This window comes from Argiope bruennichi, chromosome 10, assembly GCF_947563725.1.
Source record: "Argiope bruennichi chromosome 10, qqArgBrue1.1, whole genome shotgun sequence".
In the NCBI taxonomy this organism is placed as follows: Eukaryota; Metazoa; Arthropoda; class Arachnida; order Araneae; family Araneidae; genus Argiope; species Argiope bruennichi.
In genome coordinates, this window is record NC_079160.1 from 2,706,967 (window position 1) to 2,730,086 (window position 23,120).

The following is a 23,120-nucleotide window of genomic DNA, read 5'->3' on the forward strand; positions in this document are numbered from 1 at the left end:
ATGGATCTCTTTCATTTCTTAAATGAACTGCAGAGGCTGGAAACGACTTGCTGATTGGATATAAAAAATATCTTATTACATCGTAACACATCGTCACCTCTTTAAGGCATAAATAGCAGAAGTGCAAAAACTCTCAACTTCATTTATTTGAATTGTTAGCTTCCTTTAAATTTGGAAAAAAGGGATGTTAAATTGGAAGATAGATTTACAAAGTTGATTTTCTGTCTTTTTCATATAACCCCAATTTTCACATTTCTGGTCAAAAATAACAATTTTTTTTACATACCATCACATATAAGAAGAAATGGACTGATTTATATTTGTTGTTGTGACATATTTGATTTCATTTTTTTTCCTTTCTTGAAGACTTTAATGACGGCAACTAAATATTTTCAAATAAAAACATTCTTTTTTTTTCTAAATGACCTTCCGATAAACTAAGGTTGAAAAAATAAAGTTAAACACAGATTGATTCAGAAAACAAAAGAAATAGAAAGTGAACTCCTTTCTGCAACCAGGAGCCAGATACGCAACGTACCATAAAGTGTATTCAGGGCTGGCGCTAGAGCACATAAATTAGCAGCAAATAAAAAAAATTAATAGGCGCCCTTTATTAAGATTTACTTTAATAGCATTACACATGCATACTCGAACATAGCAGAATCAAATATAGACAAATTTCATGTAAAAAAGTTTTTGAATAAATTTAATAGAGTTTAGAATTTTTAAAATCAAATTTTAGAATTAGTTTCATTAAGGAAATCATATTGCAACAAAAACCCATTAATATAACCCAATAATATATATATATATATATAATAACCAAATTAATTCGCACAATGAAGAGAAATAATTCATTATTTATTATTCATTATTATTCACTCACTTACTTAATAATACGCTGCAGTTAGAGTCCAATTCATATTACTTTGTATTTATTAAAAGAGACGAAAGTCCGACAAACGAATGATAGTTTGTCTGCAAAATACGCACTTCATTGCTGTGGTGTCCCTAGAAAGGTACGTCACTTACCATTTTACTCATGGTAAAGTGAATTTTCGACACATTCCCTCCGAATTCTTTTCTGAAAATCAGAACTTTATGGGTGCTAATTGTAAGACCATCATCTTTTTCCTTTATTCGGTGATCTTTCACAGTTATTCAAGTATCTATATTCTTTCGAACAGCTCCTCTGGCCCCGGATAAGCAGTCCCTCTTGAGCACCAACATGACCGCGGCGACAATGAATCTGGTGTCCTGGCATGACGGTGGATGTCCCATTACGTCTTTCCTTGTGCGGTACCGACTGCAACAGGATATTGAATGGACGGTTCTGAACGACGGACCGCTCCCACCGGACAACAGGAAAGTCGACCTGGCTGGTTTGACTCCCGGATCTTGGTACCAGATCCACATATCCGCCACCAATCTGGCTGGCACGACGGATGCGGAATACTCCTTCTCCACTCTCAATACATACGGTGAGTCAGCCAGGATCGTTTTCAAACGTCGGATGAGAACGGCATCCCCCATCACTAAGACGGTTTGAGTGCCTCTAACAAATTTTTCTCGGTCACTTCATTCATATATCCTGTTTAAATGTATCAGTTTTTGACTTTATGATAATTATGTAAGATTGAATTTTTTTGATTTGCACATGAAGCATAATAAGTTTATTATAACTATATTGCAGCATTCAAAAGAGTATTCTGGGATTTACGCTTCCAAGTTTCCCTAAATATATTTTTGTGTATATTCTGTGCCCTCAAAACCGCAATATATTCTGTAGGTAACATTCAAATCCTGCATGTGATAATAAACTACAAACAACCATTATAAATAATATGAAATGGCATCTTATAAATAAAAATACATTATATAAATCAACTTTAATATACAAAAGCATTTCGAGTCTGCGTTCATTTTTCGCAATGATCCATACTATTTCATTTTTTTTTCTTGGAAATCCATCTATGTATTCTAAAACCTTACGGTCGATCCCCAGCATCGAGAGAATCCATTTCGAGAAAGAAAATAATACAAGCTGCTCATACATAACGAATGGTGAAGAGTCGAAATGCTTTTGTAAAATATAAGTTAATTTGAAATACATATTCGAAGTAAATGTGTTTATCAGCTTCCATAACTCATTAAACTTTTTTCAGACGCCGCGACTCCCAAAACTGTGGTAAACAAAGTGACGGCACCTTTTTACTTGGATATGACCATCATTCTGCCTGTGGCGGTGTCGGCCGTTGTCATCTTCATCGTCCTTATCGTTGTCTGTTTCGTCGTCAGAAAGAAACATTCATCAGAACACTACGGTAAATTGGTTTCTCTCAAATTCGCATTCAGATATTTAAAAACTCTTCTGAGATAACAAAGTATGAAAATAGATTCCTTTTTTTTTTTTTGTCTAGATTATATTAGTAAAATGCAATCTGTTCAATGCTCATACGAGAATAAGAAGTATTGAAATATCTTGGACAAGATCAGAACAACAACACTTCTGAAAGTTGTTAGTTATCAAAAGACTTTTAAGTTCATCAAACAGAAAGGCAACTGTTCTTTTACGTATCGAAGAACCAATAATTCGTTTAATTCTATCCCTCCATCTTTTGATAATAAATAGATTTTTTGATAATAAGTAGATTAAATTCATTCAGAAAGTATTCTATTCCGGGCTATTCAGCGTATTTGAATGACCGGTTGCCTCGAAAACTAACATGCATAAAAAGCATCCATCACCACCTCGGCCCCCAACTTTTATGAGGTATCGCCATCAGCGATAATAGTAGCACCTTTTCTGCATCATTCAGAGAAAGGAGAACCAATTTACTTATTAAGCAGTTTGTAATCTTCATATCTGAAGTGCTCTCATGAAGGAGGGAAGGGATATCTAGAGAAAATTAAATTTTCAGCCCTGTAACACCTATTTTAAGCCTTATTTCATTACGATTGAAACTATTTTAAAGCTTATGGGAGATAATACATTTAAAATGAGATGTTATGTTTAGGTAAAAAAAAAATAGATAAATAGGCGTTACAACTACTCAGGAATTGCAGATATCAGAAACCTTTAAATATTAAAAGTTTTTTCAACGTAAGCAATAGTTTGCCTAATTTGGATCACCTTCTTCATCTTCGTTGGTAATATCATCTTGGGAAAAATGAAAAATTCCATATTTCATCTGTTTTTACTCAAATTTTTATTTTTTCATGCACTCTAAATAGAGAACAGAATCTCTTATCGGGAACTTTTACATAATTTTAAAGCTTAGAAAATTTTCTTTCCAGAAATGCTTTTCTGTGGTTTTCCTAACTTTTCATTTTTGTTTTTAATTTTACGAACACTTTTTCTCATATTCAGAACTTTATTTGCTATTTGATGATGTCAGACAAACATTTGTCGCTTTTTATTAGAAATTGTACTGGAGAACTGAATTATTATAACATATGTATAACTCATTTGTACTTTTCATACTTCTAGTTGCAAAGTTTTATCAAATAAGGTATCCAAATGTGTGAAAATATCTTAGTTTCTGTAGAGAGGGGAAAATGAAGAGTTACAAAAATTAAATTTTTACATGACTCTCACAGCTGAAAATTGTCTACAGGAAAACTTTTCTTATAATTCTCATGTATAAGAAAACAAGATTGATGCCACTCTCTGTAAAGATATTAAAAGGCAAAATTACTGACTCAGACCATTTTTCTGTATCTTTTTGTAATATTTGAGCGAGACGGGCTTTCATTGTGGCTTTCAAGAATCATATACATATAACGAAAGATCATTAAAAAATATAATTAAAAAATAATCATTTACTGACATTCCTTAAATCCTTTAAAAAATGATCAAATAATGCATTCATTTATTTAAAAATTTGTTCAAAGTAGTACCTTCGATACCTCTACAAAGTTGCATTGTTTAAACTTGTGTATATACGATCACTTGTCATTTTAAGACAGGCTTTTGGAATTTATCGACAGAAATCTACAGAGCGTATATTCCCAAAGTCAATTTATTCCTTATTTCAGAAATACTACCAGTCAAAGTGAACTGCATATATCAGTCACCATTCAGTAAACTGGTGTACAAAATGGTACCAACCAAAGAATTTTCGAAAATACCACAACATACATTTCCAGAAATTTCTCTCTGATATTTAACTTGTACAAAGAATTTTTTTTTATTCCAAAAGTGAAAGTTTGAGGATTAATATTTATTTCTCGATTACAGCAAAGCTCGTGTGCTCAAATTATATTTTTTGGAAAAGAAGGGTTTGATTTTACCCAAATGTAAAATTATAAACGTCGATCGTGTCGTTTCCATGCAGCGTGTAGCATTTCATGGACTTCACGAAAGCCGTATAAAACCAGTTATTACACTCAAATATCTTCTACGCTGTTGATTTTGGAAAATTGAATTCCGCACTTACTGTCCGTACCATAGCAAGAGGATAACTTGAAAAAAGAGCCAAAATACCCATTTTTGCATCACGTGTATAATGCCTTATCGTCCCTGTTCTTCTCCGGAAAATTAAGGATCTTGTCATTTGCAATCACTAAACTGTTTTAAAAACATATTTTCTACAAAAATACAAGGAATAATGAGATTGACATTTGTATTTTCCTGCTACGGGACTTCCATTACGATTACATAGGCAGCATATCAAAATGTTGGCTGTTGCTTAGTATTTCATTCTTCTAGAAAGCAAACAAGGGCAAATAAAAAACGGTTTTTTTTTTTTTTTTTTTTTTTTTTGGCTCGCATCAGTAGTTTTTTGGAGATATCTCTATTTTCTCGAGTTTCTTTTCCCTTCTTTACAAAGTCGAAATGGCTCCTGTGAACCTATTAAAAGGAACACTATTTTGCATGATTAGCATATTTATTTGAAGTCTTTGGGATTAGATGGTGTACTATTATACATATAATTATATATTACAGGTTATTAAATATGAATTTGCATTTCAGAAATTAATATTTTTCATTTGAATTTGCAATGAACCACACTAAATTCAAAAATAAGCATGTTTTTGAAAATCTTATGGAAAAAAAATCTTGCTAATTGTAAAATTATCATCTTCCCTTTTTATACTTCTATTTTATTACCAAAAATGGAGCAAGAATTCTTTTTTTTCCTCAATACAATATGAGATGTTAGATGACAGGTCTATGCGCACAATGTGATACACATGCAATAATTTGTTACTCATTTAACTTTAACTTGTAACTTTTGTCATAAGTTTATGACATTACTTGAAATGATTATCTATTAAAATGCAGTTTCAGAGAAGATTTTCTATCGTAAGAGAATTAAAAAGGACATAAATCTTGTTGCCAACTTAAATTTTTTTAAAACCTGGATGTGATATAAAACAATTAAAATAAAAAAAAAATTAGGATTAGATGGAGAGTATCAAAGCATAAAATGTTTGGTCTGCATTTAAAAAAACTGCATTTTATTCTCTATCCTTTCATGCCCTTTAATGTAGTCCGGAAGAATAAATACAGGAAGAATTCGCATTTTTGGATCACCTAAATATTTCTTAATGAACGGTGGTAAAGAGGTATAAAAACGACTATAAAAATGTGTATATGCATACGACTGTAAAAAATAGACGTATTTTTTTATTTTATTAAAAAAAAATATTATCACTTTTAAAGAAATACATTTTAAAGTAAAAAATAAAATGAATATTAAAATTGTATCTTCAACCCAAACAAACTGGTTTCCCGAATTAGACCCTTAATTGTTTTAAATACACTTAAAGGAAAAAGTAATTCGTGGTTATTAAATTCGCACAAATCTAAATTTTAAGCACTGTTTTATTTCTTCGTTGCTTCCTCGCAAAACTTTTTTTTTTTCAATCAACATTCCATGTTTTGAATACGCTTTTATTGTATTATTCTCTTTCTTCCATTTCCAAATTCATGTGGAATGCCAGTGATGACAAACTATTTTCTGGACTATTCATGAAATGAGCGATGCAAAAGATTTATTTTTCGATCAGTATGGAGAGCTTCTGGAAAAGGTTTATTGAGAATTCATTTAAATGAAATTATTACTGTAAATCAAATCTTTTATTCTAGAAGGCTTCATTTATCTAACATGCAACACATGTTCCGTTCTAAAGTAATTAGTTCAATTGTTTCAAAATAAGATTTTTTTTTTCTCTTGAGTTGAAATAACAAATTATGGTACCTAATTTTGAACAACGTAAGGACTCTTAAATTTTTGTTAAAATATTTATATAATGATATCTAAATTCAAATATCAAATGTTTCTGCAGTCACATAGCACTTTCCGTAAAAAAAAAAAAAAAAAAAAATGATCCCATCAAACTCACTTGCTTTGTTGCAACTTTACAGCTAAAATATTTAAAAGAAGTGAGTTGATGAGAAAGGTCCAGCATAAAAGAACAGGCCTATCTTCTCTTTACGGGCGGAGTTTTTTCCAAGCAACGACGCGCCTTTCTCAGATTAGTAATACAACTTCGATATGAAGGCACGTAATTGGATTTTAACCCTCTTTGGTTTTCATTTAAATTGCGATTGGATTTATTCTGTCCTTTTTTGAAGGAATTCCGTGTATTTATTTGTTTATATTTACAGCAGTATTCAATTCTCGAAGGATTCATTTATATGACATGTAACATACGTTTCGGCATGTTACACGTAACATGTAATTGGTTCAATTGTTTCCAAATAAGATTTTTTTCCTCTTGAGTTGTATGGGGTTTGTTTTGCTAAAAATCTGGAGCAAGAAGTATCTGATTGGAGGATTTATGTTCTCTAAAATTTAAATCAATTCAATCAATTTTCGAATATTTATGTTTCTTTTGGGGCATTTTTTCTTCTTCTTATTTTTGAATAATTTCTTGTTTAGTTATCTAGAATAATTGATGTTTTTTTCTTTGCAATTACTTTTCTTAATTGATCTAAGAAGGCTTAACAATTTCAGCTCAAAAATTTAAATAAGAAATTTCAAACGAGTATTTCTATGGGTTAAATAAATATAAAAGATTTTATATAAATAGAAAAAATATCTGAATTTTCTGAACTTCAATATGATATCAAAATCAGTTTTGTATAGTAATATTTTCGTAATTTATTGCGGAAAAACATCAAAATTTCACTTATTTTTTAATTAATTAAAAATTCCAATATATCGCTCCGAGTACACTTCCCCGATTTCCAAAGTATACATGTGCTAATTCCGGTAGCTGTAAGTCAAACGGTCTGGCCTGTAGAGCGCCAACACACACTCGCACGTTTAGCTTTATTGTAAGTATAGAAGAAGGATTTTCATTTGTTATCCTTTGTGATTCATTTCCTTATATTGTATTCAGTACATTAGGCTTGTACGATTTTACGTATGGTTTCACATTTTTGCTAAAAAATCTATTTTTTCACAGCATTAATATAATGGAATTTTTTACGAAATGAAATTAAGATTTTTTCCCCCTTTTTTAAAAAATTATTCCAAAACGACACATCCATTGTTGAAAAGGGTTAAAAAATATATAGAGATAAAATTCGGTGTAAAATAAATGTGAACATTATTTATATTGTTACAGTTCTATAAGTAAAATCTTATTAAAGATCTGATTAATTTTTCCAATTACAAAACATTTTTACATAAAATTAAATAAGATGTCTTATAAAAATTTATAATGAAAATATTTACTTATATGTGTGTGTGTTTGTTGGTGTACCAAAATCAGAGAACTAGTGTGGTATGGAAATTTTGAATGGGGTTTTCGACTCACTATTTAATTTATCATTTTTCAAAATTAATAAATTACTTATGCCAAAATAGCTTCCATGTAGCTTCTAAAAGTTATAAAGTTCAAAGAAAAATAAGATAGAACTAACAAGGAAATATATTTTTCGGTCTTTTTGAGTTCCAGGTTAAAAAAGACAGCAACATTGATATGATTGAGCACCACGTGATCTATCAGAAAAAAATCGCTTTATGGCTTCTTATCAATTGTTTCTTTTTAACGAAAATGGAATAAGGAAAACAATATATATATATATACAAATATTAATTATTAACAAAAAGAAATGTACCTTATTCGAAAGCCCATCAGTGTGCATCTTGATTTCAAAACCGCAAACTATATCGTTGAGGGAGGATTCTGGCTTCATCTAGTACTATGGTAGTAAAATGATTTTTTCGCGATAATTTGTGATCAGTATGTGAAAACACTATGACCTAACTGTAATCATATTTGATAAATATATTGATCCTATATATAATGTTAGTATATACAAGATTTTATGTTCTAGAAGGTTTGAGTAAAACAATTTTTAAATTGAATGCGTTGTTTTGGGATAATTTAGAGAAAAGTGAAAAGTATCAGTTTTCGCTTATTTCCATCCGGAAATCTAAGCTCTCCTCCCAGTAGAGAAGAAACTCACGATAATCACACTGGACCATCACTGATCAAATCAACAAAACTTTATCAATACTTCTCTTACGATTTCAAGTGTTTGGTCACTAATCGATGCCAAGCTTTCCAAGATGCAATTTTCATGCCTCTCCCAGAATAGGACAGAATGCAACTGGATGTTGGGGACTTTTGGGATGCCCTTTACAGTGGCATAAACAAGATGCCTTTGAAGAAAGACTTTGGCTTAAAATTCTTCTGAAGATAAAGTGCTGAAGTTATTTCACTATTTAAGAAGGGGCTTCGAAATAATTAAAACTTTAGGGAGCCAGAATATTGATCAGCTATGTTTTCTATGGTTTTTATTATAAAAACGTTTTGGCAAATGAATAGAGTATTTAATAAAAAATTTTATTTTTGTTTTAATCGCGAAAAATTATTTTGCTATAAAGTTGTTGGGCTTTCATTTTATTATTCATGCTTTATAGTTTGTTTTCATATACTTTTATCAGGGAATATAAGAATCGAGTAAAATAATGTAAAATGAATATTGTAAATTTTTGTTTCACATTCACGTTTTTAAGAGTTCTCTGTTAGTATACTGGTTCAGTTTTTAAACTTTATGAAGCTATGAACAAATTTATAATCATTAGTTATCATTTTACCTTAAATAAAGTTCGAAATTTTTGAAGCAAGACAAATCGCAAAATTCTATCTCCTTAGCATAACAAACCTCTTGAAAAATAAATTTATTTAAACTCAGTAAGAACATAAAATCTTGTTGGTTGAATATCACTTTGACAATTATTCGTAGAACAAACACTAATAATGAGATGGTTCCTCTTTTATCTTTCTACTTGTCGAAATTTTAATTCATCTGAATCTTTTAATAAATATCACAATAGATGGCGCCATAGCATAACAAAATAGGGTAGTACTCCCGTGCAACTGAAATATATATATATATATATGTATATTAGAAGTTTCTGCCTTTCTTTCTTTTTAATCAAATGCTCTTCTCATCAGACATTATGGAATTTTTAAATAATGAACTAAAAAGGCTATCATATTAAAATGTATAGATAAGAATGCGAGAAAAAATGACAAAGGACAATTCTAAAACTTATCATTTAGAGACTAAATCTGCGTTTCATAATCAGATTTGATAAAAGTTAAAAATCATTTTACATTCCCCACGATTTTTCTTTTTCTTTTCTATAATTTCAAATCGATTTATTGTAATAAAAGTATGAAATTGAATATAAATTATTCTGAAAATAAAAAGACAAAATAATAATATTTTGAATTTTCTGCCCCCGTTGACACTCCGTGCGCAGATTAAATTAAAATTAACAAAAACAATCTGATTTTGGAAAGAGATCCTAAAACATGTATTGTATAAGAGCTCCTACAAAAATTAATTCGACTTTAAGTAATTCTAATGTGCATAATTTCGTTTTATAGTACTATACATTTATATATTAACGTCTGTTCTTTTCTAAAGTTGTATAACAACACATTATTGTTTACTTTCTTTTGGAAGCAAAACTGAATTAAATGGTTCAAACGTAGTATATTAAAAATTACATGTAAAATAAAGCTTACAAATTGCAGTTAATTACAAACTAAGAAGTTTCGGATAATATGTTGTAATAAGACTGAATACTCTATCAATTTCACAACGAATCAACTCCAATTTCTCCTATCCACATGTGTGTTTTTACATTCTCTTATATAGCTCCCAAGTGCTTTCAAAATTTTAACTTATTTCAATATAATGTCATTCATCCTTTAAAAATGTATAAATATGTTTGCAAAATTATGGGTTGAAGTTACAATAGGTTTCAAAGTATTATAATATTTTCAATGATGTATCGTATTGCTTTTGTGTGTTTTACCTCTTAACAGTACATTGCTCTTAAACGTCCTTTTTAAAAATCAGAATTTGCATAAAAAATCAGAATTGCAGTCGTGAAATTAAAAAAATATATATATATCATTTTTTACCTTAAATCAGAAGTGTAATAAACGCATTGATTAGAAGTGCTATAAACAGATTAATCAGAAATGTTTATTATAAACTAACTCGGCTTTTATGAATTATTTGATCTTTATACTAAAAATGGGTAAAATGTAAGCCATGAAAATTTACGCCTCTTTGCAATGCAAGATTGCCTATTTCTGACATTATTTTCTTTTGCCTCGACTATATTTAACAGTTAGTTTTCAGAATCTGTGTTCATATGAAAAAAAAATCAATAAAATTTAGCGCTCTTCTTTGATAAATCTTTTGCGATTGAATTACTATGCAATATCCCATTTTTAACATACTTTATTCTCGTACCGCTAAATGCTGTTAGTAAATGAAACGATACTTTAAAATTGTTCAATTTGAATATTATTTCAATTCAATCTACTACACCAGGTGAAAAAAAAAACTCCATGTGAATTTTCTACTATTCAAAACAATATAATATATTATAACATTATTACAATATAATATATTATAACATTATTACAATATAATATATTATAACATTATTTATATATTTACTATATATGTTATATTTATTATATACACTTGCATAAACCTCATATCTTGTAGCTAGCAACGAGAAAAAAAATCCGTTTATTTGGTCACGTTGGTTATTTGATTGGGTTCAGCTTACCATTTCAATAGAAAGGGAGGGGAGTCTGCTCTGGTGGCGGATGATCAGCTGCACACAATAAGAACAACTGCAGCTAAGCATTTAATACCGGATTTTTTTCTGACATATATAACCATATACAAAAAAAAAAGTTTTACTTAGTGGAATAATGTCGCTTGAAGCAAGTACCATTTTCATCTAAAGAGTCTTATACAACATGAACAGGTGCCAATATGTTCATTTTTATCTTACTTTATACACTTCTTCTTACCTTTATGATTCATTTTGAATCCCGTCTTATTTTTCCCTGAAACACAAACCTCAGTTTACGTAAGTAGTTAAAAAAAAAAAAATCTACTGTGCTTCCTACTTAGACGGGCAAAGGAGCCATCCATTTAACTAAGATCAAAAAAGATTGAAGTTTTGACTTTTGAAGACCAAAAACAATAGACAGAACGATCTGCAGACGTCAACCAATGAAATTAACTCAAAGAGATGTCAAAAAAAGAATCGAAATAAAAGGAAGCGACGCTCGCAGAAGGATGACTTTTGTGTAATCCCCATGCTCTAAAACATCCTCCCTTTGAATCGGCGTCTTAAACTCAGCGCTCGGAATAAAAGAAGTCCATTCTGTTGGAGATTCCAATCTGCAATATGAAAGAAAACGAGGAAAAAAATGTGGAGATTCTCATATATATTCAATCATTGGATAATATTTATTTATTTATTTGGAGGGGTCTTCCTACTTAAATTCGAAGGTGACGCATTTTTCCTCGCTGCCCGGTTTCCAAAGATATTCCTTTAGGCGTAAAATCCGCCGGACGCATTTCATATTTGAAACAATGGAACAAATAAAGAGCAATCAAATACTACTATTCGATAAAAGTTTCTTTTCCTTCAGCTTTATTCCTTTTTTTCTTTCTTTCTTTTTCTTTTTTATTCCACTTTTTGCGTGATACAAAAGAGGAAGTAGAAATCTCTTTAGATATATGAGGAAAATGGTGCAGCGAGTTAAATCAATTTCATGGAAATCCCTTTTTGCCCCCCCCCCAGTCGTCTTACCATATGGCGCGCTGTATATTATTTCGCAATCCGATCACTCATGCGAAAAGTAGAGTTATTTTGAAATGCTACATATTTATAACGGTTTGAGTGAGAGGTATATTGGATCCGCTTTGTTCGATGAATTCCGTATAAATATCCGAAACAATCTTCGAAATGCTTTACAGTTGTGATGTGCGCATGCGTGCGAAGTTGAGATCTCCATTTTAGAGGTTAAAAATCTACATTCATGGATTTGCAGTTATTTTTTTAGTCAAAAATGAACTAAAATTATTTATAGTTGAAGGACAAATTTTCTCTGTCCGAAAATATTGTATTCGTCTTGATTTATTTTTCAGGTTTTGGAGCACGCACTTCCTGGTGATTGCAATATTAATTACATTATTGATGGCATTCCATGCACATAATTTGAAATGTAAAGCTATTTCACTTGAAACATTATTTATGCTTGTACAGGACATTTTGAGTGTGTGCTAAATTTAGTTGTGATCCTTCCATACGACTAAATTTCGCCTATATCATATATCAGGAGTTTCAGTTTATTGATTCGATATATTAGCTTTCTTTCTTTGGAATACAACGCTTCTTCCACCCATTTCGTAAATACTGCTTATTTTATTTTACTTCATACTATTCAACTTTGGCGATCAGCTGCTTCGCCGAAATTAATAGTTGCTAAAAATTTCTTTTAAATACCCTGGATAACAGTGTCCTATATGCTTTCAAAATAAAATATTCTGAAACTTCATATTTTGATGCAATTATAACTCGTGCCATTTTAGAAATCTTAATTGCGTGTAAGGCTTTTAAAGTAATGCGAGTTATGCGTCTTAATGCTTATACTAAGTGTTCATTATGCTACGTATTTAACTAACTTTCTGTCTATATTTTTTTTATTCAAACCATTTTTTTTTCACAAGAAAGAGCAGCATTATTTAAAAATGGGAACATTTTAAAAATTCTCTTCTTTGCTTGATCCTGAAAAAATTGTATATACAAGAAAGATTCAAAAATTTTATTAAATGCATGCTTTATACTGACATTTACACAAACATACGACGAGCTCCCATATCTTCATCATGAACAATAGGCAAAAAGGCCAGTATCCAGTATATATTACATTAATATCAAAACTGAAAACGATTTGAGCTTCACTTCAACAATGAAATATTTTATTAACAATTGAAAAATTAACAATTTTGAAAATTGATTAAAAATAGAAAAATAATTATATCACAAAAATTGGTAATTAAAAAGATAGATTTTTTTTTTTTACGAAGAATTAAATTATATTTTTTGTGCTGTAATATATTTTTAACTCATCCCTGAAAAATTTGCTTTAATTTTTAATTAATTAAAATTTTAATTATAATTACAAAAAAAAACCCACTTTGAGGTGCACCAAAGTTCAAACGTGTCAAGTTGGTAACTCTGGATCTAACGATTTAGCCCGTTGAGCACTAAAACGCGCAAGGCCACCCCGCCCATTCTCTTTGCCAGTAGCTAGTAATGAAGAAGAATAATTTTGACTGCGAAAAATATTATTTTTCCTCATTCCGAATTTATTCAAATCCAATTCACTGCCTGCAATCGCGCGTCATTGCTGCTGCAAGAGACAGTCAAGTTTGTTTTTTTAAATTAAAAAATATTTCATTTAACTTTTAAGCTTCAGTGTCTTTTAAAATATAACCAATTTTTGAATGCAGAGAATAATAGATTCATTTAGGAATTTTCTTAGAAAAATTGAAAATAAATTTTAAAGTAAAAATACTGCATATGCAAAGCAAAAGCTGCTTCAACAGAAAAAAGAAAGAAAAAAAAACCCAGCATTTACATTTATATCATACCGCTTCTGGTTTGAATGAATAATTGTCGATTATTTTGATAAATTATTTTACCGCAATTACAATTAAAATGAATAATTAAAGCAAACTTATCTGATTAATAAATCCCATTAATTTGTCATTATTCGTAACAATCGTTTAATGATATTGACTGATAATTATCTAAATGAATCGTATCAATCGTGTTATATGTAAAGCTAGGTTTCGATTATTAAAACCCACCTTTTTTATGAAATATGGATGAAATTTAGCACAGAAAGGAAGAAAAATAACTGTTGTCTTTTCAAAGGCATAAATTAAAGTGAAGCAATTTTTTTATATTCCAAAAAATTTGCTTCTATAAGAAGGATTTTTATATCAACCAAAAATTTGAAAAAATGACCTTTTTTTGTCACCAATTTCATTTCAGTACAATTTTTGCCTCGTTTAATTGTTTCTTCAAATTTAATTTTAATATTTTACTAATAGAGGTGGATTTAGTTTTATTTTATGACAATTGAAATTGCACCTTATTAGACCTTGTTTAATAAATTGGCTAATGTGTCTCATAAATCAACACATTCTTAAATTGTCGACATGATAAAGATTTTATTTCCTTTTATTTATTCTTTTCTTTTTAATATGAAAGTATCTGCATATTAAAGTTTTCAATACGGCCTTTTACTATCGTTTGATTGTTTTTTTAAATTCTTTTTGGCATTAAGTGCTTTGATGTTATTCATATTTTAATATTTTTAATTTGAATGGACGTAATCAATATATCATCAGTTTTGAATCTGGTATATGGATTTTAAAATAAATTTTCAGATTTTTGTGAAATTTTAAGCGGAATGTAAGGAAAGGGAGATTCTATCCAGCTGTCCGAATACAAACTTTCGCACACATGTAAACGCAACAACTCAAAGACACAATGTTTTAAAGAATGCACATATGGTACGTGATCTTGTGATATTATTGTAATTATTTGCCAAATGTTGAATCACCCGGTCAGGAAAAAGACGTCCACAATAGAAATTGGATTGTATTTATGTATTACCCACATGTCCATGATCAGTCGCCTAAAAAATCCCCAAAAATTTCACAATATATTCTGCAAAAAATTTGGATTCATTTCAAAGATCAATATTTCGTAATTATTGTTCGCCAGTGCCAAGGCACTTGTGACCTTACCGAATGTCTGCAGTTGAGTTGTAAGGTTAGGGAATAGCATTTATGTAAGAGAGTAAGCAAAGAAGAGTTCCGCTGCTTTTTTCTATCACTTTTATTTTCCCTAAATACATTTAATCCCAAATATTTTCTACAGTTATAAAAAAACTGATTTATTAAAATTTTGCGTATTTTTGATTTTGAAATAACTGTCATTACAATTTAATAATAGAAATTTGAAATGACAACAATCAAATTTTATAGTTTGTCTATTTCTTAAACGTTGGAATTCATCCTTATTTTATACGTTCATGTCTTCTTTTCTCAATCAAATTTTACCATTTATTTTTCGATTGTAGATGATTGGCATTTGTTATATCCACAAAGACATTTTTTACGATAAATATATTATGATTCATATCCAAAATACACATGACTGCAAAGCTTATACGAGCAAGGTTTCATTCACCGAATACGCATTTGAATTTTATCTTTTTCGATTTTTCATCAAAGTTTAAATTTTTTGATCAATGAATGGACTGTCATGAGTATGCAAAGAGAAATTTACAGGAACTGTGGAGCTTAGGAACTTGAAATTGACAGGTTGTTATCGAGACTCCTCAAATAATACTTGTGCGAATGCCGATAAAAAAAAATCTGAAATGTCAACCTTTTTCTCGAGGAATGTCTATACTTGAGAAGCAGTGGAATATTCATTGATATTTCTGAACGGGCACTGGAACATAGAGAACTCCTACCATGTCAGCTACTGGAGCGTGCGAAATGACATCAACAGTTTGGTAAACTGTACACCATGTACCTTAGCAAAGCTGGTCAATATCACTTCCGTCCAGTGCTGCATACAAAAAAGTAAAATCATTTTATTGCTTATCTGGAAATTTCCTAACTGCGAGACTTGGGAATTTGAAACTGACGGAATGTTATTCTTGGCTATAACATTCTTTGGTAGATTTTGCGCTTTTTCTTGTTTGATGAGCTTTTGCGTCACATTTGCTCTTGCTCAGACTTTTTTTTTTTTTCACTTAATGTTAAATGTTGTTTTAAAAGCAAATACAAAGGAGATCGTTCGTTTTCACACAAATTTCAGTTTTCATTATATACAATTATTATTTTTATTCTTATCAAACGGTAAAAGGGGAAAAAAACTATGAACCGAGAGGAAAAAGAAATAAAAAGGAGTAAATACCGCAATATGTCATTCTTATTCTTCACGAAGGTATGTATCCCGGTTAACTGTTAGGGCCGCGGTGGCCTGGTAGTAGGGTCGCGGCTTCGGACACCAAGAGTTTCAGGTTCGAAACCTGACTCCACCGAAGATCGTATAAGCGGGTCTGGTCCACGTTAAATCTATCGGAAACAAACATCATCCCGCTGGTGTGGTATGGAAGTCCGGAGGCGGGAGTTACCAGCTCAGGGGCTGTCCTCGTCGTCCGACTGCGGTTCAAAATGACGTATTCCGTCCTTAAATAGTCCTATTGGTACTTTAAAACGGGACGTTAATGTAATTAAATAAAACCAGGTTAACTATTTTTTTAATGATCTTTGGGATTTACCTTCTGAGACGCATTGCAGTGAGATTGTACGTGCAAGTAAAAAAAAAAAAAAATACGTAATATTACAAAATTTATACTAAAATTATTGTGGTTCATTTCAAAGCAAATTTTTATGATTTGCGAATAAACGAAGTTTGGACAAAGGCCTATTCATTATTAGTCTTCCCACATCCTACTCACCAAACTTACGTCCTCCTGTCATTTTTTTCTTTCTTTTAAGTAATGAACAGCAGATCGTCAGATTTTTTTTCAATGGAATCAGAAAATCAGAGGCGTGCCAAATGATGGACTTTCAAACGCAATGGGTCGGAAGTTTAACTAAGTCATCCAGATAGACTGTTTCAACTTTCATTTAAAGAATTTTGGATTTTTGGATTTAGTATTTACATGTGAAACACTGCAGAACATAGCTTTTCATGAAATATATTAAGCAGCGATTGGTCTAAAAAAATGATACGCAAATTTCAATGGGATACTTTTCTAGTTGTTTCCTGAAATATATGGCATTCCATAACTGCCTAAATCATTGTCAATACAAAACAATTAAAACTACTTTCATTATGGAGAAAATATGACATGTACGAGGGAAACATGTACGGCCACTGACTGAATATTTTGTGCATATAACTGGATCCAAAAGAATAGTACTTGAAAAATCGGTTCCTGAATTTGCCAATAATTTGAATTGAAATGAATCATTACTGGTAGTGCCACCTGGTAATGAACTTATAATGATAAATAAAATGTCTTCAAGATTCCATCATTTAATAATGGCGAATTTTAAATAGAAGATTAAAAAAGTAGAAAAAACACAATTAAAAATAACTTAGTATCCACTAATAAAAGTGTGCTTTAAAAAAATATTTCGTCTGACTCTATTTTTAAAGGCCTTTCATCTCATTTCATTGTCATTCACTCAAAGAAACACAGAAAACATATAATATCTTAAAAATGTTTTTCTTCTGACTAAAAACATTCCATAGGATTACTCACATTTTCATTTTATTTCCTTGAGTTTATGGCAAATGAATTTTTTACATAAAAATATTTTTTAATCATAAAAAAAAAAATTCCACCCCAAGATTTAAATATACTTACACGTTTGGAACCTATCCTTTTTTGAAGAAGCATATCTGTGTGTCGATGAATGCACTAACTCAAAAACGCAGCAAGCTAAAAGAATGGAATTTGTTAGCAAACTTTCTACTGAAATTAAAAATATTTTTCTATAAACGTACAATGCTTGTGCATGTGGAAATAGGATCCTTCTACATTGCAGTCTGGCGTACAGTTTTAAAAACCAAATAAATAAATGTGTAGAGAATCTAAATTAATTTCATCACTGTCTGTCTATTCGTGGGCGCGGGAATGCATAACTTAAAAATGAATGCTGTTGGCATCATCAAATTTTGGAGTCATTTGTTCAGTTGTCCCATTGGATACGCTTCATTATATGACAAAGCTGAACGTGAAAGATGGCTTCGGATGCTTTGAATTTTTCGTCATGTTTGCTTCATATTGGTGAAGGTTTACATCCCGTACCTTCTGTGCCCCGTTGAAAAATTTTCTGCCATTTGTGAGCACCTTTTTGTTAAAACTACCGACAAGAACATATTCGGAAGTAATAGAAACTTTAAAACCATTTTAATTTAAATTTTTAAAAAATGAGAACTTATCGATTAGTTCCAATTTATTTGAAAACTTTCATCTTCTTTGACACCGATTTCTTAGCTTTAAATTAACGTACAATAAAAAATGTGACTCAAAATTTTGTGTACAATAAAAAGGATGACACAAGTTTACAAAGTGATAAAATCTCCTCTAAAACCGACAACCATTCACGAAAAATTGTTTTCTGTCCCTGCACCATCATTATTTGGTTAAGGGCCCTTCTGACGGCGCTCCTTTTTATTTCGTAAAGACTTTGCTGGCTCAGCGAGAGTCTTCGTCTCTTCACTCCTGAGTTCGGAAGTGTCCCCCTCCCCCAGCATCGATCGCAATGTCTTGGACTCGCCCATTCCTCTGGAAGTGCTTTATGTCCACTCCCGTGTCCCACTCCTCAGCGAAATGACTTTCTACATAAACAAACCTCTTATTGCCTTTGCAGAGGGGTGTCCATAAATTTCAGTCAGCCCTGGTATTGCCTGTTTTTAGGTCACGTTTAGATGGTAGGTGTTTGAATCGAATTCTATGGCTTCCTTTAAGAATGGGCGAATTCATGAAATTTTCTGTAACCTCTGAACATTGAGGATACGGCGTATAAAAAGCACTGCATTATTTTCTCCATCAGGAGAACCATAAATTTGTGGGAGCTACGTCGCTTATTATTAATACATAATATGAACTGCTGAGTTAAATAACAGTCATTCATCGAGAGGGAAGATGATGACAAACTAACAGCGGAAGAGACAATTGGGTGTCTTTATGCAATACTGCATTTGGAATATAATTGTCTTTTGGAAAAAAAATTATGATTCTGAATGCTCTTAAAAACTCTTGATTGTATTCAAAACTGCTTATTGGTAATGTATTACAATGATGCGACTCACTTCTATATACTTTATGTATTCACTTCAATATACTACTATAGGAGGAGAACAGAAAATCTGAAATTCATAAAATGGAGCTGACTCCTAAAAGCATAACACATTATAATTTAGGATCCTTTTAGAGTGTTAAGAGTTCTCCAAAAGTTGAATTTGCAATCCTATTAGGTTTAATTATGTTTCCAATCGAGAACACCAAGCTGCGTTAACATACAGGCGTATTGTAAGTGGTATTGTATAGACAGAGCCAAGGGAAGAAAGAGTAATGCTTTTTATTTTCTTATAGACATGCACAATAAGCGTGCTTCGTAACAAAGAAAAAAAAAATCCCTTTCATTTGTTACAAAGCTAAAGAATGTAATATCTGGCCATCATGGCAGTGATTCATTGGGCCCAATATTTGTGATTCCTTCATAAGATCGCATACCCATTTTTGCTTATCTGGCTTGTTGGGCTTTTTATTACAGTGAATTCGGATACGGGCGAACGGACAAACAGTCTACTATTTGATGAATTTAGTACAGATCTAGATATAAATCTGTGATCTTGGTGTAAAGATTATACATTAAAAGTTTTAGAGGCAGCTTCTTATGTTTTTGATTCAGAGATAATGCCAAAAGGCGAATCGACAATCAATGCACCAAGTTTACGATTCTAGAATTTATTAAAAGTCATTTTTTAAGTATTATTAAAGAACGAATAAAAAGTTAAAATTTCTTCATACATTTTTGATTCATAACTAGCATTTATGGCATTCATAGGCATTGAAAAAGATACATTTCCTGCAAAATGATATTTCCATTCATTTGATAGGAATAGACAACTTCTGTGTTATAACCACCAACAAAATTAATTATGTCTAATATGTTGTTACTTTCACTCAATTATTATATATATAGACACATAAGGATTCAAACATAACGCAAAAAGTGTTTTTTTGTTTTCTGATATCAGAAAGATCTAAAACATTAAGACATGGTACATATATATATATATATATATATATATATACTAGCCGCCTTTGGCGACCAGCCGGTTCGCCAATCTTAGTGTTCGTTAAAATTTTAATAATTAAATATTTTATGCAATTCCAACTTCTTCAGCAAAATATTTTATTCTTCAGCAAAATATTTTAAAACTTCAAATTTTGATAGTCATATAATTCACTCATAATATTATAAAGGCCTTCAGTCATAACGTGATATGTATCTCTCTAATTTTCTGTTACCCCTCGTAGAATTTATGCTTTAAATTAAAGTGTAAAGGATTAATCTGCAATTAATATAACAATATTTTTTACTGAAACAAAGCATTTTTTTAATAATATGATTACTGATAATAGAGTCACTGAGCGTTTAAACTTTATGGGCACTAAAGAATATCTTTCTTAATTTATGTAATATCTCAAGCATTTGTCAACAAAATTTTCTCAGATTCATCATGAATGGATCGATTCATTAACAATGTTTCATTTTAAATGCATCAAACACTCAGAAAATAAAATGAATCGTTTAAAATAATCTGTCGAAAACAGGTTTAAAAAAACTACTTAAAAAACGATGTACTTAAAACTATAAGCATATATAAAAAATATATATATAACTAACATAAATACAATTTAATTACAAAAGCATGCAACTAACCTAAAAATAATTTAAATCATTGTAAACAGGTTAAAAAAAACTACTTAAAAAACGATGTACTTAAAACTATAAGCATATACAAAAAATATATAACATAAATACAATTTACTTACAAAAGCATACAACTAACGTAAAAGTAATTTAAATCGTCCGTTGATAATGGTTGCCATGCCAACGATCAGAACACAGTGCGCATGCGTGAATTTTCTTCGCCTTTTACGTAACGCAAATGCGTGAATTTTTCTACGCCAGTTGGGGTAACGCTATGAAGATTAGACATTTTTAATTTCCTTTATTCTGTGATATTTTAATTCAAAAGTACTTCAGAATGAATCTGAAACATGGATTAATTAACAATGTTTAATTTTAAATGCATAAAACATTAAGAAAATAAACAGAATCGTTTGAAATAATCCGCCGAAAAATCTTAACCCTAGCCTCATTACTGTTGGGAGAAAAAAAGAACTAAAGCCTAAATCATTTGGCGTTGGGGAAAATTGAAGATTTTTTTGGCGGAAAAGTTGGCGGTGGGGAAAATGGAAGATTTTTTTGGCGGGAAAGTTAGTTTTTAATTAATAATTGACTACCCCTAACATTTAGGGGGATGAAAAATAGATGTTGGCCGATTCTCATAGATACCGGATAAGCACAAAAAATTTCATCAAAATCGGTCAAGCCGTTTCGGAGGAGTATGGCAACGAAAACTGTGACACGAGAATTTTATATATTATATATATATATATATATATATATATATATATATACTCACTAAAATCTAAATTAAATCGTTGACCTTAAAATTGACCTCAAATCATAAAAAGTCAAATTGTTTAACCCTTTATTAAATATCTTTAAATTACAAACTCAGAGAAAACAAGTAGTAAATAACCTATTTAAGCCCAAACGAATACAAAGGCTAAACTTCGTGAAGATTGATTCTGTAGGAGTTCCAATAGCTGGAACACTGCGAAAGTTAAGTTCTGAAGAAAGCGACTAAGCGAGCATTGCAGTGAAGCGCAAAAATCAGTAAAATCTTTTGCATTTGAATGAAGGTATGTGCCTACCCTAAAATAAACATTTTCACGAAAATTATCGAAATTTTTATTATGTGCTCATTTTATAGCCCATACATTTGCGATTCCAGAACTGTTTCATTTTTGTTCTTACGTTAATTAGAAGCAACGTTACAGACTAATGAATAAACCGGAAGTTGATTTTTTGCAACCGGAAGTGGGAATTTAAATGTACGCAAAAATGTAAACAATACATTTACGCATCTATTTTGTAACTTTTAATCGATATAAATGACAAAATCTTTTTTTTAAATATAAATAAACGTTTCATTTTTTAATTATTCTTTTTAAATCTGGCAGCAATTTTTTTATTGAAGTTTCAGTAACTGAACGATAATACTATTATAGTTCACTGCCGAAAATATTCAAGCATTAAACGTTGCATGTGGTCGAAGTTGGGCCTCAACTCTCTTTCAGCTTGTAATTTCAAACAACTCACGAGCAAAGCATTTGCAGATAAACTATCTCTCCATATTTTCCTTCAACACTTGAAATTTTTTGACATTTATTAATTGGAGATATTGTTGAAAGCTGGGATGACAGCCTTTGTAGCTAAAAATCCCTAAATCCCCCTCATTCAAACAAACAAAAAAAACAAAAAAAAAACTATTATCGTTTGTAGCGTGTTTACACTCGTAATTCAAAAGCGTTGTTCTTGTTTTCAATGGATTTGTTCAAAATGTTAGCATAATTCTTTTTATACAAGGGTCATCAGGAAATATGGAAGCTGTTGGGGCTTACAGAATTTTTAAAAGATCATCTTTGAAACGAGAGTTACAATACACCGAATATTTTGGTGATGGTTATTTTAAGGCATTTCTGAAAGTAAAGGATGTCTATGGAAAAGATACAGTTACAAAACTTGAATGTACAGGGCGCGTTCAAAAAAAGAGTAGGGTCCCGACTTAGGAAATTAAAAAAGAAGACCAAAGGACTCGGTGGAAAAGGAAAATGAACTGATAAATTTATCGATAAACTTCAAAATTACTATGGAATTGCTATCCGCAGTATTGTTGGAGATAATGGAAAAATGCAATCTACTGTAATAGCTGCTTTCTTTCACTGCTGTTCTAGCAGTAGAAACTTAATGCACAGGCAGTGTCCAGAAGGGAGTGACAGCTGGTGTCGATATCACCAAGCTATGAGCAACGGATCAGAATATTCAGAAAAATCACCAGGTCTTCTTA

The 23,120-nt window shown here is 30.7% G+C and overlaps 1 protein-coding gene across 3 annotated transcripts in view; it reads left to right on the forward strand.

Moving 5' to 3' along the window:
• The window catches only part of LOC129988111 (cell adhesion molecule DSCAML1-like), a 578,154-nt gene that overhangs the window by 503,573 nt on the left and 51,461 nt on the right, over window positions 1-23,120 (forward strand). For all 3 annotated transcript variants that reach the window (XM_056096237.1, XM_056096239.1, XM_056096238.1), the window contains exons 20-21: window positions 1,188-1,481; window positions 2,166-2,324. In XM_056096237.1, coding sequence (XP_055952212.1) covers window positions 1,188-1,481; window positions 2,166-2,324 — 453 coding nt within the window. The remainder of the gene's footprint in view (window positions 1-1,187; window positions 1,482-2,165; window positions 2,325-23,120) is intronic.